The 21,945-nt window shown below is 45.5% G+C and overlaps 1 protein-coding gene across 3 annotated transcripts in view; it reads left to right on the top strand.

The window, feature by feature from the left end:
• Positions 1-15,261: 15,261 nt before the first annotated feature.
• The window catches only part of HIVEP1 (human immunodeficiency virus type I enhancer binding protein 1), a 131,181-nt gene continuing 124,497 nt past the window's right edge, over positions 15,262-21,945 (top strand). Inside the window, exons 1-2 of one of the 3 annotated variants that reach the window (XM_027676186.1) lie at positions 15,262-15,637; positions 19,915-20,061. In XM_027676186.1, coding sequence (XP_027531987.1) covers positions 20,022-20,061 — 40 coding nt within the window. In that variant the 5' untranslated portion in view covers positions 15,262-15,637; positions 19,915-20,021. Of the gene's footprint in view, positions 15,638-16,092; positions 16,215-16,853; positions 16,899-19,914; positions 20,062-21,945 lie in introns of those variants that run through there. The other 2 variants (XM_027676187.1, XM_027676185.1) reach the window with 2 other exon arrangements.

Raw genomic sequence — 21,945 nt, 5'->3', positions numbered from 1 at the left:
CAGTGGGGTGAGACAGAGTCAATCAAGCTTGGGAAGGAAAAACAGAAGGAGCATGTATCCCAATCAACATCAGTGACAAATGGTGTCCCCCAGGGGTCCATGTTGTTGTTTAATATCTTCATTAATGACATAGGCAAAGAGATCGAGTGCACCTTCATCAAATTTGCAGATGACACCAAGATGAGTGTTGCTCTTGACACACCTGAAGAATGGGATTCCATCCAGAGGGATCTAGACAGGCTCAAGAAAGTAGGCCCATTGGAATGTGAGCTCACAGCCCAGAAAGCCAATTGTATTCTTAGCTGCATCAAAAGCAGTGTGGCCAGCAGGTCAAAGGAGGTGATTCTTCCCCTGTGCTCTGGTGAGATCCCACCTAGAGTACTGCATCCAGCTCTAGGGTCTTCAACACAGGAAGGACATTGGCCTGCCAGTGTAAGTCCAGAGGAGAGCCACCAAGATGATCAGAGGGACGGAACACCTCTTCTACAAAGAAAGGTTGAAAGAATTAGATTTATTCAGCCTGGGAAAGAGAAGGCTTTGGGGTGACCTAATTGTGGCTTTCCAGTACCTGAAGGGAGCCTATAAGAAAGATGGAGAAGGAACTTTCTACGAGAGCCTGTAGTGACAGGACAGGGGGGAATGGATTTGAACTGAAAGAGGGTAGGTTTAGATTAGATACTAGGAAAAAATTCTTTACTGTGAGGGTGGTCAGGTGCTGGAAAAAGGTTGCCCAGAGAAGCTGTGGATGTCTCATTCCTGGAAGTGTTCAAGGCCAGGCTGGATGGAGCTCTGAGCAACCTGGTTTAGTGAAAGGTGTCCCTGCTCATGGCAGGAGGGTGGAAACTAGATAGTCTGTAAGGTCCTGTCCAAACCGAACCATTCTAGGATTCTGCGACTCTGTGCCTCCTGCAGCACGTATTTTTCTGGTGCATCCAGTGCAGCAAATACAATGAAACCCACTTGCAAAGTGTGTGTGTGTGTGTGTGTGTGTGATATATACACACACACATACACGAACATGCATAGTGGGAGAGAGCTTGTCAGATATATTGGGCAATGGTCAAAGAGTAGTGAAGGTTGTCCTTTAGCTCAAGTGGGTAATGTCTTCAAGAACATTATGCATTCTGTGTGTTGGGGTACTGAGAGACAACAGAAACACATTTCTGGCTTTCAGTGTGATTTTATAAACTTTGGAAATATAGGTCATGTAATTTTGCTTATTTTTCTTTATTAATATTTTAAAATATCAAGTCCTTACTCTTTGGGCAATGCTAGAATTAAGGTTGCAAAATATAGCTTTAGCTGCATCATCATACCTACTTTTTTCCTCAGGACATTTGTTTGCTGAAGGCGCAGGATGGATCTGCTCTGGGACAGATCCAGGGTTTACAGGGTCCCCTGCTTTGTTCAATATAGGAATTGGTAAATGTGTATTGCATGAGGCAAAGAACTGATGATGGAGAGTTAAGATTGTCAGAGCTGTATCTTGCCCCAGAAAATAAAATCTATCCTTGGTTCTGCTCTAATTCCTATATGATGTTAATCAAGGTTTGACAGTTTGACAGCTTATTTAAGCAAGTATGTTTCATATATACTGTATTCCAGATTTGAGGTGCTGATGCTTATGTTTGCGGCAAAAGTCAGTGTAAGTTGTTTCCTTGTCAAGTAAAGTGCTGTATGATGCTAAAGCTTCTGAAAAAAAAATCAAACTGGGCATTTAAAATTAATGAACAAATGGGTATTTGTGATACCAGAGTGGCGGGTGTTATAGATATTAGTAATTCTGTCTCCACCACAGGGTTTGAATGGCACCATTACCAAGGCTTTGGTGCCATGCCTTGAGCAATATGGTGAAAAGAAATATTGAACAGGAGCTTATTAATGGTGCAATCATACATAATGTTCTGGCTGCAGCAGATCCTGTCTCATGGGTTGATGACCTCTCTGATCTGCTGGTAGAAGAGCACATTTCGCTGTTCCTCAGTTTTGCAAAAATTATCTGCCTTAGCGTGGGCACTGCTTTGACTGCTATTTAAAAGCATATACACCCCCACCCTGACCCCCCCAAAAAATCTGAATCATTTGACAGAATTTGAGTTAGCAAATGACTACAGATGGAACTGTGCTGGCAGATAAGAAAGTGTGATCATATCCCGGGTAGAGAAGGGGTGATGAGTAGCTGGTGGTAGGGCCAGGGCATAGAGTATTTCTTGTGATGAGCTGTGATCAAAACACATCTGACCCCGTTCTGCTGGGGTCCCACCCTCAGCAACATGCAGTGCATGGAGTGGCCTTCACCCAGAGCAAACGAGTACGACATGATGTTGGTCCAGTGCTCACTACACAGGACTAAACTAATGCTGCATGGGTAACATTTCTGGTAGTGTTTCTCAACTACTAAATGGTGAACCTTACAGCCTGAAGTGTATTCTGAGCACATTTTTGTATGTCAGCACACATGGAAATACATGTTACATGAAATATATGTGTACCATGCATATGTATGACTTTCCACAGGAAATATATTTTTGCTACCTTTTCTTTGCTGAAGGAAATAGTCAAGGGGAAGATGAATCAGTCCAATGGAACAGCCAAAATTACAATGACAAGTGGACCTCACAGGGAACATTTAAATCCCATAGGTATTTTAGAGACACTTAGTAACTTCTGGTGCTCCTTAAATATTAACAGCTGCTCTGGACTGTTGGATGAATGATAGTTTGGAAAGTTTTTTGTGCAGATCCATGACATAACGGTGCCTCAGCTGAAGAAGAATGTTTCCTTTAATCGAATCATTGTGTACCATGTCTGATTCACCATGGAGTTGCTAAATAATGTGTCCCAAGTCTCTGTAGCAGATATAAGGGATAATGGGGCATGTTGGGGGGAGGAGGGAGTGGAAAAGGGAAATGTGTTTTTTTAAACCATGCCCATACTCTGAATCTTAGGCCAGCAGTGAACAAAAGTAGTTTCCTAACTGAAACTGGAGTCTGAAAGCTTCTTTGATTCATACCAACTGCTGGTGGTCCCAAGAGCAGTTTGAAAGGAGAAGCAAATAGGCTGAGTGCAGCAACCAAGCATCAACTAGTGGTGACGATGTCCTGTTCTTAATCCTTATGCCATCCTCAGAGAAGATACAAGAATACATAAAGTGATCTGCTAACTTCATATTAGCAAGTTAAGCAACTCCCCCAGAGTGAAGCAAGATGGCTTTGAGGACATTTTTGTTTGTCTCTATTATTCTGAAAGGCTGCAGTGAAGATACGTGGGCTGAGCCTGGAAACCTGCCCTTCTGCTGTGGTGTACCTTGAGTGATATTCAGGTATAAAATGCATCTGTTTTGATTGTGAAGGATTTACCAACGGAAAGGAGACTTAACATTGGCATAATTTCCACCACCTGGTATGGCTTTTCTGCACTGAAAGAAAAACTGAAGGGTAGCTACAGCTCAAGATCCATTTTATGGAAGTTTAAAAGACAGGAGATGCACCACGACAGTGACATGAGTGTTGTATGCAGGCCTTGAAATGGCTTATAAGACACTTCACCAGCACATAAACCTTCCCTGAGGGAACAGATTTTGATGGAGAAAAATAATCTATTCTTCTTTGAAAGAGAAAAACTGAGTTTAAAAATGGAAATGGTCTTCTGATAAACTGCACCATGAAGGTGGAGAACACTTCCTGTGGCACACTGGATGAGATAACCTGGAATAAATGTCAGTTGGTTGAAGGGGCTGTCCACATGGTAACCATTCATGCTATGCACAAGTGGTGTGATTGATTTTTGTAATCTCAGACAAAAGTAGACTCTTCTGAAGCACTGTCAGCCCATGAAAAGCTTTCAAAGACCAAAGTTGCTGTTTAAAAACCAACAGTGTGGCCAGTTTCCAGCTTGGCATCTGCTGCTAATGTTCCATCAACCTAAAATTGCCATTATAACATAGTCAGAAAAGGCGTTTTTCATTTCCTGCTCTGCACTGGTGTGTAGAGTTACTGTGTGCTGTTAGCAACTGAGTGCTGTTTTTCACTTCAGAAACAGATGCCTTTTATTGAAGGCTGGATCTTGGCAGCCCCCCCATAATTACAAAGGTGGAAAAAGGTGCAAGAAGCTGCCTGGACACAAGTGTTCATGTATGGTGCTCTTTCCATCATGTTTGATTTTCTTTTTCCACGTCCTCAGCTTTGTCTTCTAAGATGTGAGGCTTCTCTCCTGATATGACCATGCTCAGGCAGTATGAAGAAAAGCACTCGCTGCATCTCTTCAGCATCTGAGAGAGCTCCTGGATGCAGTTAGCTGCAGTCCCTGCCCAAATCTGCTCTATGTGAAAATGTTGGTGTAAAAGTTATGGGCTGTTCTGTAGTTTCTAAAATATTTCAGATCTCCTCCATTAAGACATGCTATGCAGCTGCCAGCCTCTACAGATCAGAGCACGATGGCCACTCGTGCTGGCCAGAGTTGAGTGTGAATCAGATGCTTTTTCTCTAAAGCTGTTTCAGAAGCTGAAACTGTCCTTGTCCTCACCCTGTATAACCCTCTTCTGCCAGTGGTCATGAATCATCCTTGAATAACTCTTCCATAGACATAGTTTTGAAGTTCTGTTGAGTCATCTGCGCAATCTGGGAGGGTTTGCTGTATGCTGGCTCCACATCTGCATTTTCCAGAATAACTCAGTGGGAAATGCCTCGTGCAATTGCTCACGGTGTCCTGCATGCTCACGTGCAGTACCATACACCACTCTTTTTGGTTACCCTCATCTCTTCTAAAAGCTTAATGCAGCTTTTGCAACATTCTTGCTTTCCAGGTCTCAGTTAAGCCAGGTCATAAACACGTTTACTATGCGACTGTCTCTACTGGTTGAAGATAATGCCACCCTGAGGTGTTAGTTACTGTCCAAGTGCCAGAGGTCTCCATTCCCACCAATCTACCAGCAGGTGGAAATATGTTTATGTACACCACTTGCTTCTTTACAGAATGAGCTCAGTTAATCTCAAACTGCTGAAGAAGGGTAGTCTGAACTAGCCCACATGCAGTGGAGCAGCTCAAGGAGCGTCCACACAACCCCTTCTGCTGGCAAAGCAGAAACTCTGAACTCCATGTGGGACTCTACACACACAATCACAGCTGAAAAAGTAAAGCAAGTAGAAGACATTTATTTACAGCCTTGAAATCCATATGACTTCAACCTGGTCCATTGGAGGTAATGTTAGCACAGGGACAGGATTTTAAATATTAAAAGATTCTAACATAAACTAAATTAAAATCTAATTACACAAATTTGCACTGAAGAGCGAAGAATAAACATAATATCTGAACACTATTAAAGGATTTGCATTTGTATGGGAATGTTTGCAAAATTAAATGTTTCAAAAACTGTTTCAGATTATTTTTCCAGGAATAATTATCATATAAAATCAGACCGTAAATACAGAGAAAACCAAATTAAGCTGGGACATAATGTAAAGTAAGTTATTCATAAGAATCATTGTTTTGTGTTTCGTATACTTTTTCTCAGCAGTTGTAAAATGCCTTGCTGGAGGATAATTAGAATATAACCTCGTTCCAGGAAACCCAGCACTTGCAAGCCTAATTCTGTGTGTTTGTGTGCATGGGAGTCTGTCTGTACACTGCTTGGAACAACCTGACTGATGTGTCAGATACTCACTAGTTAGAGCAGAGAGGAGGCAAACAGCACGTGAACTAATTTTGCAGTTGATTTCTAACTTAAAAAGGACTACAGGTGCCACCAAAGACCACAAATAATAGAGAGAAGCTGAGAAAGGTTACTCTTGTGGAATGGAAAGACCAAAGGAAGAATCAATTTGGGGGAAACAGTCTAAAAGTGAATACAACAGGTACCAGTGGCAGTAGAAAGCAGTAACAAATAAAAAAAAATTTAAAAAATAATAATTATTAAAAAAAAGGTGTAGGAAGTGCAGACAATTCTTTCCACATTTATAATGATTTGTATACAAGCAAGCTAAAAAGTTCTTGAATAAATTTTAAAGTAGCTTTAATGTAATTTTGAATAATGTAAATTTGAATACAGGTTATATTATTTGCAGCTTGGAGCTTTTGTTTAAAGGTACTTGCGATCCCTTTATTGCAGCTGTGTCTTTCTTTAATTTCCTAATCTTTTGCTTGTTGTGTGACATCAGATACATTTTTAGATTTAAGGTCCATTCCAAGCCTTAGAGGTTCTAAAATCGTAAGCCAGATGAAATTAAAAGGGGGGCTTAAGAAACAGAGAATTGATGTAGTGCCATACATGTGTTATATATGTACAAGTCTATTTTGCAGTTTTTTTGCTCATTCTCTCTGTCAGGATCTTGAGAACACTAACAGTTCTTAATGAACCTGGCCAATGCCAGCTGGGACCTCCACCCAAACTCCTTGAAAGAGCCCAGAAACCCTTTAAGCTCAGTTGGAGACCATCAGCCTCTGTCTGAGCTATTTGGAGGTGTTTTGGTTTCCAGTTCAGCCTGGCTAGGACTAGCTATGGAGACCTTTCCTCTGGAGCTCAATGTGTGGACTGGTTTCCCAGCCTGAACTTGGCACTGTCTTGTCAACATGGCCCAACTTGGACATTGCTGGACCTGACCTATGAACCGGCTTGATGGTTTTGATCTTGGATCATTGACTTGATCTGTCACCATGCTTTTGCCTTATGATCTGGACTCCTGGTTGGACCTGGTCACCATCCCAGAGCCTGTCCTGCTTGGCTCAGTTGGGGCTGTGGGGCAGGCTATGGGACCACCACAGTTCCTGGCTTGCCATCTCTCGGAGAAAAGATCTGCTTTTGCTGTTCTCCCATGTTTTCTTCAAGTATGTATATGAGTGCATAGAGGTGAGCTACTGTGATCAGTGCTCCCAAAATGACAGAAGATGCTGACTCCTACCTACTCTACAGAAGCCCTCTAACTGGAGTCACCTTTTTGGCTAACGAAGAAGGAGCTGTTTCTCACTGGCTATTCTTCCCCTGGAAGCAGGAAAGTAGCAGCAGAAGGTAGAGATAAGGAATAGAAGTCTCTGGCAGCATAGCTATATTATCTCTAACACGGGAGGAAAATCTAGATAAGGCTTTTATTTTCAGATGTGAAGATCTGTGGTTCAGATTTGGCTAGAGGACTTTGCCCACAAATATAGATAATCCTCTATTCAATGTTTCACTTCACTGCATTGAGCCTGCAAAGCCTTCCTAGCCTAGGTAAGAAATGTGCACTGATGAGGCTCAGTGAGTGTTTCCAGAGCTCGGTGTTTAGGTAGTACTCAATTTTTCTTATCAGTCAGACCAATGCAGTTGTGTTTTATAGGTCAAGAGGACTTGGACTCTGCAGTTTATGATATTTCTGCACTAGACTTCCAGAATCATCTTTTGATCACTTTTTGTCCCTGCATCCAACCAACTCCACAACATCAAGGAATGTTTTTGGTCTCAGTAGTAATAGAACTGGGCAGCAGGTCCCAAACTTGAAAACAAGGAGCGGCCATTTGCACTTCCATGTCGTCTCTGTGCTCCCACTAGGAGCTGCTTAAGAGGCATACACCAAATGGTCAGCCAAGGGGGAGGATGATAGAGAAACAAGAGAAGTCCTTCCTCTCCTAAACTGAAACTTCTCCAAAATTGCATCAGATCAGGAAAAATAAGGTGGAACACATAGTGTCTCTAATGCAACCTGGGTAGGGAAAAGGTGCTTTGAAGTTGGGAGAGAAGTAGTATGGAGAGCAACTAGACAAAATACACAATAGGAAGACAGGTCCTGGGAACAGGAGTAGGAAATGAAGGAGTAAGTAAAAGGAATGTGTAAGTGGAAAGGGTATTTAAAAAAAAGTTTATAGGTAGCTTGCGATAGAAAAAGGGGAGATAAAAAGGATGGGTACCATGAGTTTGGCCTCCATAAACCAGACTGAATTGTCATGCTTACTTCATCTCACAGTCCAAAACAGTGAAGTGTTTCTGCATCTCTTGGTTTGTGTGAATAAAATGTTCTTGGCATCAGCTTTGGTTTTAATATGATTAGTTTTTAAACATAATTAGAAGTGTTTTTACAGCTTTGTGTATTTCTATTTAAGAGACAACAAAAAGTAATGCACAGTTGTGTTTTTTTACCAGACAAGGATCTCTAAAATGTTACACCAGAATGGCACTACAGTCTTGATGATAAGAACATGCATGGTGGAGCATTGCAGAATTGACTCTGAGTATTTGCTGACAATGACTCTGACTCAAAAGAAAAAACAAAACAACCTGTGGTTTGGTAGCCCTGTTGATCTCGATGCCTCATTGTGCAAGCTGTTCACAGGATCAGATACCCAAAATGGAGCCTTAGATGAGAGGAGAAGTTCAGTTATGTTTCAATTCTATATGAACTGTTTTGATTCAGTAACATTCACTTTCCTTTTCTGTTTGAAGTTTACTGTGGAGCCAACAGCAAGATCATCAGGGATTCTAGGCATGCATGGTCCCACTAAGCCAAGGGGATAACTCACTTGCTCAAATGATGCCTGTAAAACTTGATACAAGAAGCCCTTGAGAACATGCTCCAGCTTTCTGAGAGTGCATTAGTGAGACTTAACAGACACACAAATTCTTTTCTGAAGATAGGCACAGGAAAAATTACTCCACAAAGGAAATACCTCTCTTTAGAGGGATTTGCAGCTGTGCTATGTACTCTTCCCCCTCTCTGCACTCAGGTGCCTGAAGCCTTTAGGGAGCTGAGCTGTTCTTTGCAAGCTCATCTCCTATCTGTGCCCAGCATCTGCTTCACATGGCTGGTTTTCTTTATCTCAGCTGGCCTGGCCTTCATGCTGGATTTCTTCTGGTCAAGTAGTGACAAACTCAGTATTTCTAAGAAGTGAGTACACATGGTGTTTCGGTTTTATGGGCTGACCAGTCACTCCTCCTATAGGATTTTTGTGGCAATAATATAATCTATAGATCTTGAAGGAACCCTACCAATTTAATACAGTGGAAGATCCAATGTCTTGACTTTTGCTTTTCCTTGTGTTGCCATGAGCTTATCTGCAAGCTTAACTGTGCGTCAGCATCAGATTCTCCTTTCCACAAATGTACACACATTTAATTCATCAGAATGGCTGTTACACAGTTTGGTCAAAATAAGATAGAAGCTATATTTTTGTGACTCAAAAAAAGCCTTAACGCTTGCTATAAAGACAGGGCTGGGGAATGATTCACTTCTGAAGGAAATAGTGTGCTATTTCTGTTGTACCACTTCTTAAGCCAACAAACAGCTTTGAGGCCTGCTGCTGCACCTTAGAACATGTTTTGACGTTTACTTTCAAGTGTTTAAACAGAAGATATAGTCAGTTGTGAAGTGTCTTATTCCTTTTCGGTGAAAAGGGGCTTCAACTGGAACGTCATGAAGCTGTGGCATAACTTTCTGGAAGAGGTGCAATGTGAAGCTAGACCTGAAGAAGTCTGTGTGGAGACTGCCAACCCAGACTGGAGCAACAGCTCAGCCAAGGGGGGGGAAACAGGGCTGGATGTTGCAGCAGCCATTGGCTGATCTGTGAAAAAACAAATCCAAAGTATTTTTCTCCTTACTGCAGTGAGAAGCCAGCCTTGAACCACGTATTTTATTTATTTCACTGCAGATCTCCTTTGCCTGGCTTTTCTCTGTCTTGTGCGCTACAAGGGTAATTGTTTATTGAGGTGTGAAAATGCATATAGGATGCAGTTGTGGTGCTGTGATAGGATTTTTGGAAAAGGAGATCCATGGTTTTAACAGTGTTGGCATTGTGAGATTTTGGGACAGCTGCAAAACTGTAAGTGCTGTGTTTTGAACTTGCATATCTTTCCTAAAGTGTGTTTTGAAAATATTCTACACTCCTCAGCATTGGAACATGACCTTGTTAGCTTCAGTTTAAAAAGATTTATAAAATCACTGACCACATCTAGAGAAAATGATTTTTCAGGAGACCCCATAAACAGTTAAATTACACAGCAAGATTATTAACAGAAAGGTACCAAGGTAATTCAAATCAAACCCATACATTTAATTATTGTTGTATCCATTTGGATTTAAGGAGGCCTGAACATCTTTAAATGATAGCAAGAGCACAGCTAACAGAAGGGAAGCTGTCTAGTTTGTGATGCACCACTGCAAATATTCTGTATACTATTTGAATGCCACTTCCTAGTCAGAGAAACAAAGATAGAGGAAATCGAAGCTTTGCTGTTGATCTGTGCCTAATGATCTGCAATGTGCCTTCAAAGTAAACATCCTGGTAATCAAATATATTTTAACTTGTTTGGGATTTTTCAGTGGAATGGGGATTATTTTCCTCTTTGTGGATTTCTTCTATTCACATCTGTAATGGGATGGTGGCAAGGAAAAACATTTCCATAGAAAGTAATGATGTTTTGGTTACTTCCTTTTAACCCTGCAACCTTTGAACTGCTAAGCTAACTTAATGTGCTCAAAATGTGATATTTAAAAGGGTTCTCCCATACATCCCTGTGGCAAACATAATACTAGAGAGCAATTGAATGGCAAAATTACTTGTAAAGAAGGCATGGGGGGGTTAACATTCAGATATGTTAAAATGTTTATGGTTGAACCTAAAGAAAAAGCACAGTACTGAAAGCATCTTGGCAAGGTGCACTTGTGTTAAGTGCCTTACGTGTCTTATGTTTCTGTAAGAGATAAAATAAAAGGCTTAGCAAAAAAAAATGCTGGCAAACCACACCATATTTAAATGAACCGTTCAGAACCTAGAGCTACTGAGAAAGAAAGATCAGAGTGAACTGGTGGGGTGAGGTAAAGAGGAGATGCAGTGGAAAATATGAGCAACTTCATGAAAAAGTTCAGAAACCTGTCTAACTCAGAAGTAAAAATACCTGGGTGGAAGGGAGTAAAAGGGCTGTGAAAATATAGAGCCTGCTGACCTACAGAGAAACAGTTCTTTCTGAAAAGACAGAAGCAATTTTCAGTGAAAAGCCAAAGGCTTTGGGACTTGCTTTTCACGGCTACCTCTATGCTAACTTCAGAGCAACGGCCCAAGCTCAAACTTGCCTCGTGTTTGGACACAAGACTCTGCTCAGGGCCTTGGGTGAGCTCCATCTCAGGGAGGAGGAAGGGAGTCTGTACTGTCTCAGCCCTTTAATATAACCCCAATGGTATCATATCATGCACTGCAGATGAACCTTTGCCTACTTCCAAATCCTCCACCCCCAATCTCATAATTCTCTGTGGCAATTATCTCCCTCCCAGAAGGGCTTAATGTCACATCCCAGAAAGCCCTGCTACACGTGTGAGGAATTCATTGCTTGTTGGTGGTCCAGCCTGCTACTTATCCTGAGAAGTACAGGTCAGCAGCAGCAGGGGCACACCATATGCCCACCACCGGGGCTGCCTTTTGGAGAAAAAGGCAGTTTAAAAAGTGGTTTAACCAGTCTCATTTTAATTATTTTTTGTTTTTTTCCTTAGACTTTGACGTGCTGTCATGGAGGGTTTGGCCAGACAGGGAGTGAAGCCAGCCTCCAAAGTGCTGAGGATGAGTGTAGGAAGGATGCTGCACAAAGTGTGGGCATAGCACTAGTCTCACCAGAATTTGTAGTACTGAAGGAGACCTCAAATGCTAGAAGGTATTCCCCTCAGAAGGTGCTTTGCTCTGTGGCTGGCCTCTTGTCTGATTTCTTGTCCTGTGACTAGACACATGAGGCCTCATATGCTGGGAGGAAAGAAGGCTGATGTCGAGCTGTGGTGATGATTAAAGTAGGGTGAGAATTTCTTCCCCTTCCTGGAGGAGCTGTCTTGTGATTACCCTGGGGAAGCACCTCAGCAGTTGGGGCTCTTCCAAGGAGGGAGAAGGACGAATAGTCAGCCAAAGAGGTTTTAGCATAGCATCTTAAACACAGGTATTCTTGTCTGAGATGCTCTGATGTCATTAAGATGAACATGATGTAAATAACTAGATATGGTATCAGCGATGGTGAAGTTCATTGAAATGCCTGGTTAATAATTGGAACCTGGAAAAAAGGCGAAGCTCTGTCAGTAAATTGTGCCCTATATCACTTGATTAACGTGAAGCTGGCGATTTGTACTTTTTCTTGGCCACAGGAATCCATACCAGGTACCACCACACAGAGCTGCAGTGTATATATGTAAGTAAAAAGGAAAGTTGTGCCAAAATTATTTGATGGAACAATTTGCATTATTTAATGTCAGCTTCTCCAAATCAGAAAGAACTGACTCAACTTATGGGACAACACAAAAGCAACCCCCCTTCAAGACATCCTGTGAAGGCTGGAGATGCAGGACACTGCCATGCAAAATGTCGCAGCCAAGACCAGCACCTTGCTCGGAGCAGCAAGCTGTGGGGAGCAGTGCACAGCCAGGTCCCTGCTGTCACCTTTGCCTACTCCCAGGAAAGTGTCTGGCTGTTGCTGACAAAGACAGAGTTGTGAGTATTTGGGGTGACAGCCACCGCTAGAGGAAAGGAGAAAAATGGCCTCACTTCTCAGCAGCGGTTGCTGCCCTATCTCTCCAGCCCCGCTGCAAGAGTGAAAAGCCCTGGAAACACTCTGAGCACCAGCTTGTACCAGTATGCCAAGATCCTTTGACTTTCATCTGAGTAGCACCAAATGAGGAGCCTCAGAGCACAAGCTAATAGACAGCAGTTCTTTTAGTGAAACCTTTATGTTAATTCAATACAGACTACTTACGGAATTTCCCTTCTCTGAGAAAATCTCAACTTCTATAGAGAAACAGTGCTCAGTCTTGTTCATTTTCTTTTCAGAACTTCAGAAGTTCCCTCAAAAATTCCCTGAAGCCTTAATAATAAAGATTCTCAGTTGCATGTCAGGATGTAATGTACAATGTAAAGTTTTCACATTTGATGCTCAGCACAGTTAAATTTACCACAGTGCTTCACATTCAATATGTACCAAGAATTCCAGCAAAATCACGCACTGTTCATCTAGAGATTTATCATGGGGTGCTTAACAATGAATTATTTAAAACTACTTAACGTATCATGGTTTCTTAAGAGCCTACTGTGTGTATGTGTATATATTTATACATACAATACCTGTGAGCCACTACAGAAGAACAGTTTCTGAGAGAGGAGGTTTCTAGCATAAAACTAGAAGAGGTTTAAAATAGGTGTCCTGAAAATGCAATGGAGTTTTCGAAAGAAGAAAACCTCAATAATCTTCTCCGTTAAGACACACATCCAGTCATTTAAAGGGGATCTGTATCCTGTAGGGCTCCTTTTAGGTGAAATTTTAAAAGTATCTAAATTCTGCCATGGAGGTGTTTTTGTTTAATTATGTGCATATTGATGTGGCATTTTAGATCTTGCTGAAAACTCTTAAAGAATTTCCATCATTTGGAGGTTTGAGAAGATTACTATGTGCCTCCTACTAGCAATCATCCACAGTACTTTTCCCAAAGTACTTTACTGAGTGGGTATACACTTCCTTTTTACTGATGGAAAAACAGACAGAAAAAGATGAAATGGTCTGCCCAGGATAAACAGCCTGGTATGCTGCATTTTCAAAGCCCTTGGGACTGTGCTTTTTACCTGCCCAGGGAGAAGCTTTCTGGAACCACATTGAGCTCAGCTGGAGGCAGCTCTTTGGCCCTTAGTTCTGTTCACTCGAGGTGAGCAGGGTGAGGAGTGTCCCCAGCTCACAACTGCCTCTTTGGCCGCTTTTTCAGATGGCCATGGGAATAACCCCAAGGGGGCAGACTTTCAGTTCTTAGTTTTGTCCTCTGACCCAAATCGACTTTGAGATGACTGGTTTTGTGTTCAAGGGTGGATCAGCTACCACCATCTGATATGCATCCCTGGGGACCTGTCTCCTCTTTGACACCTCATTGAGTCATTCTTGTAAAGACAATTGTGCTTATTTGCAGAGGAAGGGCTTCTACTATATTCCTGTGCAATACATGTGGTGAGAGGGCTGGATTTTCACACTAATGGGTGGGATGCAGTTGGACTACTTTTAGTAGAAGAACCTTTTCCCTGCTGGCTCCAGGGGATTTGCTACTGTCTTGTTTCAACTTGCATGCTGGAGCATTTATTTTGAACTTATTACAGGTCTTTGAGAAGGGATGGATGTCCTAGAACTTCATCTGGCACCAGCAGCAGCTGTGATGATGGGCCTTTTTATTCAAAGGCATCTCGTGAGGAAGGGCCATCTGATGCTTCCTCCCTGATGATTCTGGTGACCGCAACCTGAAGCTTTCAGACAATGAGTAGCAGAAGAAGGAGCCAGATGCTACGTGTCACAAAGGCCAGCAGGACAGACTTTCAGTGACAGCTGAAGAGAACAAGTGGAGGTTCAGACCTAGCTTCAGGGGTCACTTGATCTCAGGTTTGTGACTGGTCAGACCTGGTACACTAATTTAAGTTTAAGGCACCTGCAGGATCCTATTCACACTGCTGTGTTTAGGCTAATAGCAATTCCGATCTTTGGCAAATCAGAGCCCCAAGTCTAAAAGCCAGAGGGGGAAGACAAGTATAGTCTCTGACAATAAGAAATCATCATTTTCTTGTCTAAGTGGAGTAGCAGAACACAACGTTTCTCCCAAAGATACTCTTTGAGGGTCTGATTTTTCCATAAATCTCCAATCCAACAATAAATACCATCTTTTGCGCTAACCACCAGGTTGCAGACTAGTCACTTACTAATGCCTCCTGTGTTGCTTCTGGGCAGGACATAGGACAGGCTCCCCACAGCAGAGAATGTGCTTCAGAGCTGTAAATGCTCTCAAGGTGTAATTTAAGTGAACTCAAAAGGGAAAATAGCCCAGAGACAGTGCCTGTGGCCAAAAGTTCAGGCAGAAGTGGTGTTGTGTCAGTCCACAGCTCTGCAGCAAGCTACTCTGTGTCTTCCTGCCTTGGTTTCTCCCCTGTGAAATAGGGACAAAAGTACTCATCCATCTTACAAAAATGATTGAATGTGGGTTGAAAGAAGACCCTACGAAAACATTTAAAACTCTGGGAACGGTGGTTCTGTTCACTTAAGGCAGGGTCTGGTCTGGACGCAGAACTTCAAAGGGAAGGATTGTAGGAAGGCCAAGGTGCTTACAAGCTGCCAGGGGAGAGCAGGCACGGGAGGAGGGAGAACAGGGAGGTGATGCAAGAAATATTTAATTGGGTTTATTTGCTAAAGACATCACGTGCAGGCTCCAAACGCAAAACCCGATGGAAAATCCGAGCAGCAATGAAAAGCTGCCAACACCGCTTTGTCGGGGAGTTAGGGCAAGAAATTTAATAAGCCAAAGCCCCCTTTTCAGTAACAGAAGCCTGGCCCGGGCCCTCTCGCCTTCTGGGGGAAGGCTGGGCACTCCCTGCCCCGCGGCAGAGGGGGAAGGGGGGGCAGCCCTTGGCCAGACAGGGTGACTCCGCACAGAGCGCACTCACATGTGGGCTGTACGCACACACACTCCCACAGCTGATGGAGGAAACCAACCGCGGTAGCACAGCCCCACCGGGCAAAACCCGCGTCCCGGGCCAAAAAAGGGGCGCCGCAGCGGAGAGCACGACGCGCCTCCTTCTCGTATTTCCTCCCCCGCCCACTTCCAGCGGCGGAGGGGCTTGCTGCCGCCTCCGGCTGCCGGCCGGGATGGAAAGTTGTAGCCGCGGCGGGATGCGCGGCGCGGCGGTGAGTGTGCCCGGCGGCGGCGCCGGGGCGCGGCGGGCCGGGCGGGCGGGCGGGGGCGCGGGGAAGCCCGTCCAGGCGGGCGGGCGGGGAGCAACCTCCGGGATCTCCGCGTCAGCCGCGGCTCGCTGCGTGTCCGTGTGTGTGTGTGTGTGTGTGTGTGTGCGCCCGGCGGTGCCGCTGCCCCAGGGGCCGGGCCAGGCCAGGGGGGAGCGCGACGCGCACCCGGCGCAGCGCCCCGAGCGGCGGCTGCCTCGTGCCGTGCCGGGGACGGGACCCCCCCTTGAAGAGACCCCTGGGGGCCGCGGCGGCAAAGGGGCCGCCCTCCCTCGGGGCAGCAGCAGGGCTTTGGGGCGGCGGCGGACCGGGGGTCCCGCCGGTGAGGAGGAGGAAGAGGAAAAGAAGGAGGAGGAGGCGGCGGGGCAGCTGCCCCCCCGACGTGCCGGCCGTGCCTCCCCCACCGGGCCGCGAGGAAACCCCCTCGGTGACCCCTCCCCCGACCCGGGGAGGGGGGCGGGACCGGGAGACCCGGTGACGTCACTGCTCCGGCCCCGCTTCCTGCAATAGAAAGTGAGGGAAGGTAAAACACCCCCCGCCCCCCCCGCGCTCCCCCCGGCGGTGACCGGGGCGCCGGGGGGAGGGGCGGGGCGGGCCCGGCGGGGAGCGCGGCTCTCCCCGAGGGGACCCCGGCGGATGCGCCGAGCCCGTCCTCCCTCCTCCCTCCCTCCCCCGCCGGGCCCGCCCCGCCTCTCCCGCCTGCCAGGGGAGGCTCCCACTTTCCCCCCCCGCGTTCCCCCGCATTGTGTGTCCCCCCCTTCCACCGCCCCACGGCCGAGGGGCAGGGCTGCGGCGGGGGCTCCCGGGTGGGACATGGGGGATGGGGCGCCCGGAGGAGGGGTCTGCTGCCGCGGGGGGCGGGCGCGGCCGGGGGCCCGGGGGCTGCGGAGGGGGGCCGTGCCGGGAGGCGGTGCCTTGGCCGGCCAGGGGGGACGGTGCATGGAGGAGGGGTGGGTGCCGGTGTCCGGCTCTGTGTGTGCGTGTGTGCGGGCGCGGCGGCGGCGGCGGCGGCGGCGCTGGGTCATGTTTGTGTTTGAGGTTGTCAAGTGAAGGAGGCTCCCGGCCCCCCCGCTCCCCCTCCCTCTCTCCTTTCCTCCTCCCTCCCTCCCTCCCGCCGCCGCCGCCGCCGCCGCCGCCGCGCAGGGGTCGCCGCGCTCCCCGCCGCTGCCGCCATCAGCCGCCGCCGCCGCGCCGGCCCCTCCGCCAGGTTTGCAGCGGGCCCCGCGGGGGGCGGGAGGGGGCTCGGGGGGCGCTGCAGGGACTGGGGCGCGGGGCGGGACGGCCGCCCCCCGCCGCTCCCCTCGGCGTGGAGCTGCGGCAGCCACAACACAATGTGTCCTCCGCCGGCGGCGCGGGGGGGGACGGGCGGGCAGGCGGGTACAGGGAGGACGGCAGGCCCCGATCGCCCCCCCCCTCCCTCAAACCCACCCCGCTCCGCCGCGGCCCCTCCGGGACGCGCGGGGACTGCGCTCCGCCTGGGCTCGCCCGCGCTGCCCCGGGGGTGCCCCGGGCGGGTTTGTCCGTGCGCTGCCCCCCCCGGCTCATCAGCCGGGGTTTCGGGGGCGCTGGGAGGCGCGGAGCCCCGGCCCGGCTCCTCCCGGCCCCGCCGCCGTCCCCGCCGGGTGCCGGGCCGCAGCCGCCCCCCCTATCCCTCTGCCCCCCTTTCCCACCCCCCCCGCAGCATGTGTGCAGCGCTTTGTTCGGTGCGGCGTTGCAGAGGGGTTTTCCCAGGCTCCTCCCTCTTTATTCATTCATGGATTTTTTGCCTCCCTCCCTTCCCCTTCCCTTCGCAGTCCCGCTCGCACATACCGGCGGCTCCCCGGGCCCCGCGGCGCGCTGCCTCTCGCCCTGCTCCCCCATTTTGTGTGTGGGGGGATGGGATGGGATGTGACCACTGCGATCGCAGAGGCCCGTTTCTCTCTCTCCTTTTTTTGGTTTTTTTTTTGTGTTTTTTTTTTTGTTTGTTTGTTTGGTTTTTTTTGTTTTGTTTTGTTCAACCGAAAGAGGGAATGACTTTTGGCGTGAGTCCTGCCCGGTGTTTCCGCCGTGGCTCTCATACGGCCATCTCTTCTCCGAAGGAGAGGGTCCCGCTGGCGAACGGGGACCTTAAAGCGTCAGGAAGATGTCATTTGTGCTGCAGGGAAGCGTCGGGAAGGGTTCCTGATTTACGGAGTCCCCGGGGGATTTCAAACTCTCTGTCCAAATAACTTGTGTAAAAAAGTGACGGTTTTTATTAGAATCTTTAAAAACCTCAGCCCAGCCCCTGGGACTTTCCCAGTTCACCTAGAGGAAAGGGTGACTGGGGTTCAAGGGGGTGCTGGTCGCTTCAAGTCATCCAGCCACTTCTCTCCATTTCTAGTTTGTGTCTGAGACCTGGAAAATGGACCTGTTAGCATAAGGTTTTATTTTATTTCTAAATATTTCTGTTATGACTGCAGATAAAGTGGTAATCATGAACAACTTGACAGGCAGTGTGCTCTGTTTCGTATTTTTCCATGTTTTCCCTTCAACTTGCGATAATACCCTAGTGAAGAACCATTTAGTCAGAATAACATTTTCCAGCTTTCCTTTGTGTCAGTTGCAGTAATTTTTTTTTCTTCTGTTTGGGTCTTTTTATGCAGCAACAGACAAAAGAAACATTAAAAATTAATGATTATATTTCTCAACAGTATGTAGACTAAGGGGGTGGTTGCAAGTAGTGTATTTTAATTGGGTTTAAATTCAATTTTTACGAAAACATGGTTGTCTTAAAAAAACCAAGCAACCAAAACAAAACAAAAAAAGCACCCCTAAATTAATACTTATAACAGATGGTAAAAATTCTACATACTTCCTCCTTTGAGTAGCTGCCCTTAATCAATTTACCCATATTAGGGGCCATTCTGAAGTTCATTTAGTTTTTAAAAAATTTACTCCTAGTGTTTGCTAAAAAAATAATCTGTTAACATGAAGTAGTATTACTCTAAAAAGAAGTGGAAAGTGGTTAATTTTTTTTTTTGTTTAGATAGAAGAGTGTAATTACACCAGTCATTTTTTAAGTTTTTTTGTGTAAGTAGTTTGCCATAGATCTGTGGGAGATTTCACATCCTGTATGATTTAAGAAACTGAACAAAATGCTCCTTAAACAGTAACCAATTCATAAGAAAGTGCAGGTGGGTTAAAAGTGACTGTGATCCTCTCCTGTACACTGATATTTCAGCTGAAATATTCCGTGGGGAGTTATTCGAGACTTGCATGCTCCATGTAAGGATTCTGTAGGTAGCTAATATTACAAATAAGGTGATGCTTTGTGTGCTTGCCCTCCCCTCTGCACTCCCCCCACTCCAAGATGAAGATCTGTATCTGAAAGCCTAATGTAAAATTTTGTTTCATTTTCTGGATTTATTTGCATGGGACAAGGGTTGTTGGAAAATGTTTTCTGGCTAGAAAACAGCTGACAAATGTGGAAAAGAGTCTTAGTTTTCTCATGCTTCCTGAGTAATCCTAAAAGGAGTTTCATCTTCACATGGTTTTCTTAAGATACTGGAACACTTCACTCCATGAAACCTGTTGAGGAATACATTCAGTGCAGGTAGCTGGGTGTGCAGCTGCAGCGCAAGCTGCAGGTTGAACTCTGGCTGGCGGGAGCCCCGGGCAAGAGGCTGAGAACTGGTCCTGACCCTTTGCACAACAAAGGGCGAGGGGATCTGTAGCCCTGGCCAGGTGACCAGAGACACAGCAGGAGGCAAGGACTCAGCTGGAAGGCTCCAGACTATGATGTTTGTAAGACTGTGAGGATATAAAAGCCCAGGGGGTCCTTTGGGATCCTTCCTTGGAGGCACCAGCTCAGGCTGTTATTCTGTTGTTGCACCAGGAAAAAATTAAAGGAACCAGAGGTCTGAGACTGTGCTATGGGAAACCTGGGGTTGAGCCCATAAGGAAATCTTGTCTGACTGTGTGAGAGTGGAGTGTGTAGGGAGTCAAGTGGGCTCACATCTGCACAGTGGAGTTGCCTGCTGCGAAGGGGCTTCGGTCCCAGCAGTGTAATTGTCTGGTGATGGGAGTTTGACTGACAGGGTGGCTCCTGGATGGTCAGACAGGAAAGTTTCCTTAGCAAATGATAGGTACAGAAATACTTGTTGCTAATTTCCACAGCTGTTTTGAGGATGAAAAGGATCAGATAGGTATCTTTATTTTCCTTACTGATGCCTAAATCTCATAACTTTCTTTCTCTGTTTTTTTAGCATACGGATTAACTGAGCCCTTTGACAAGTTTATGGAGCTGCCATCTCTCTGCTTGCTGTACTTTTCGTTTCTGAGAGGAGAAAGTCGTGCATGAGATTAGAGGAAAATGCCTCGGACAAAGCAGATACATCCCAGAAATCTGAGAGGTATGTAGCTCTCAGTGGAGAAAGAAAAGCTTTTGGGAAACTTGGTTGCAGTTTCAATTACGAGGTTAAAGAAATATGTATTTAAGAAGTTGGTTTTGATCCAAAAACAGTTTGCAAGCAAGTCTGTGAGACTGTTCTAATTTTGAGAGAAATAACTGGAATATATTCTTATTCCTGCAGTCCGTGTGCTTGACAGCATTCTTGATATTCTCCAGATTACAGCAATAACAAGCAAGAACTTTGAAAATGCAAAGGAAGAAGCAGTTTCCTTATCAGAGAATTTACAGTTGAAATATAGGGGAGGTGGGAAATGGGTGTAACATAGAAGCAACATGACATCTGACAGCTGGTAGTTGTTTTTCTTAATAGTAGTCAGTTTGACTTGCTTTTGAGGGGATCAAAATCTTCTCCCATGCATGACTCCTCACTATTTATATATTACCTGTCACCCATGCTGCCTGGGGCATTGCTAGATTTGAGTTTGGTGTCCTTCCTCTCTTACCTTTGCACAGCTAAATGGTACCTTGTTGGCTATGGAAAGGGGCAAGCAGGCAAGCAACCTGCTCTACAAACTGGCAAGCTTAGATGTCCTGGTGTTTTCCTTGAACAAAATCCCAGTGCACTTTTACCAAGCCCAGGACTGGCAGATGAATGTGAGGAATCTGATCCTATGGTTATTTGTTACTATGTTGGTAGAAGTGGCACTAGAGGAATAAATGAGGAGAAAAAATACAGGTCAATTAACAAGCAGACATATTTTGGGGGAGAACACTCTTCCATCCCCACCCTTTTACACAGCTTTCAGGAGAACACACTTCCACCTGCACCCTCACATGTAGCTGTCATCAGCTTTTCTAAATTAATTTTACTATTGCAGTATGGAAGCATCCCTTCAGAGAATAAAAGCCATTACAAAACCACAAACATCAATATAAAGCTTTAGGGGCAGGAACAGCATTTGATTCCGGTTTTAACTTTTTTATGCCAAAACCCAGCAAACATCCGTGTGTGTTGCAGTTAGTTTACAGCTGAGAGTCTCTCAAGGGCTCATGCCTACAGCTGTATCCGAGACCTTATGTTTGCAGACTGTTGTCATTGCTACCACTAACAATCTCTGCTGGAGAAGACATTTTTGCAATGTCTTTATTCAGGAAGTGCTGAGTAGCATTTTGGTATGATGCATAAACCTCAATGACAAATGAGGAATTCCATGTTTCCCCCTCTTACTGAATGTGAAGCAATAAATTCGAGCTCAGTTTTTAATATTGTGGTTATCAAGTTGCTGACATAACTGAGCTTATGTTTTCTGATCAAATATGAGAGTCATCTAATTTTAGTACTCTGACTGATATCTACTCTTGTATTGCTTGAAACTTAATAGGAGTTAAATCTATTGTAAAGCTTTCTTTTCACTTAAATAAATGCATTTAAAATAAATAATCTAATTAAACTCTTAATTGTGTAAGAAATTAGTTGCCTTTTTTCCCTTGCGTAATTTCTCCAGTCATTTAGCTTTTATCAACCCCTGTAATAGCAGTTTTCATCAGTTCCTATTTTTTCCACAACCAATGGAGTTCTTGAATGAATTAAAGTGGGTTAAATGCTGAGAAGGGAAATAGAGGTATAAAGCAAGCCCATGGTTTGAAATTATCTTGGAACAGCTAAATGACACAGGTTGGTGCAAACTTCAACACCCTGTGAGCATGTATTGCTACTATCATGGGTTATTAGAGGTGAGGTGATTTGAAAAATCAGTTTACTTCTCATTAGTTATACAGTTTCCATTTTTAATCTAGATAATGAGGAAAACTGGATTTTACTTTCTTTAGTCATTTTATTAGTCCCTGAGAGTATTGCAGAAAATATTTGGTTAAACTCTTAGTT

Source organism: Neopelma chrysocephalum, unplaced genomic scaffold (genome assembly GCF_003984885.1).
Source record: "Neopelma chrysocephalum unplaced genomic scaffold, ASM398488v2 Primary Assembly neopelma1_26b, whole genome shotgun sequence".
Classification (NCBI taxonomy): Eukaryota; Metazoa; Chordata; class Aves; order Passeriformes; family Pipridae; genus Neopelma; species Neopelma chrysocephalum.
Note: the sequence above shows the minus strand (reverse complement) of the source record. Positions and strands in the feature narration are given on the sequence as shown.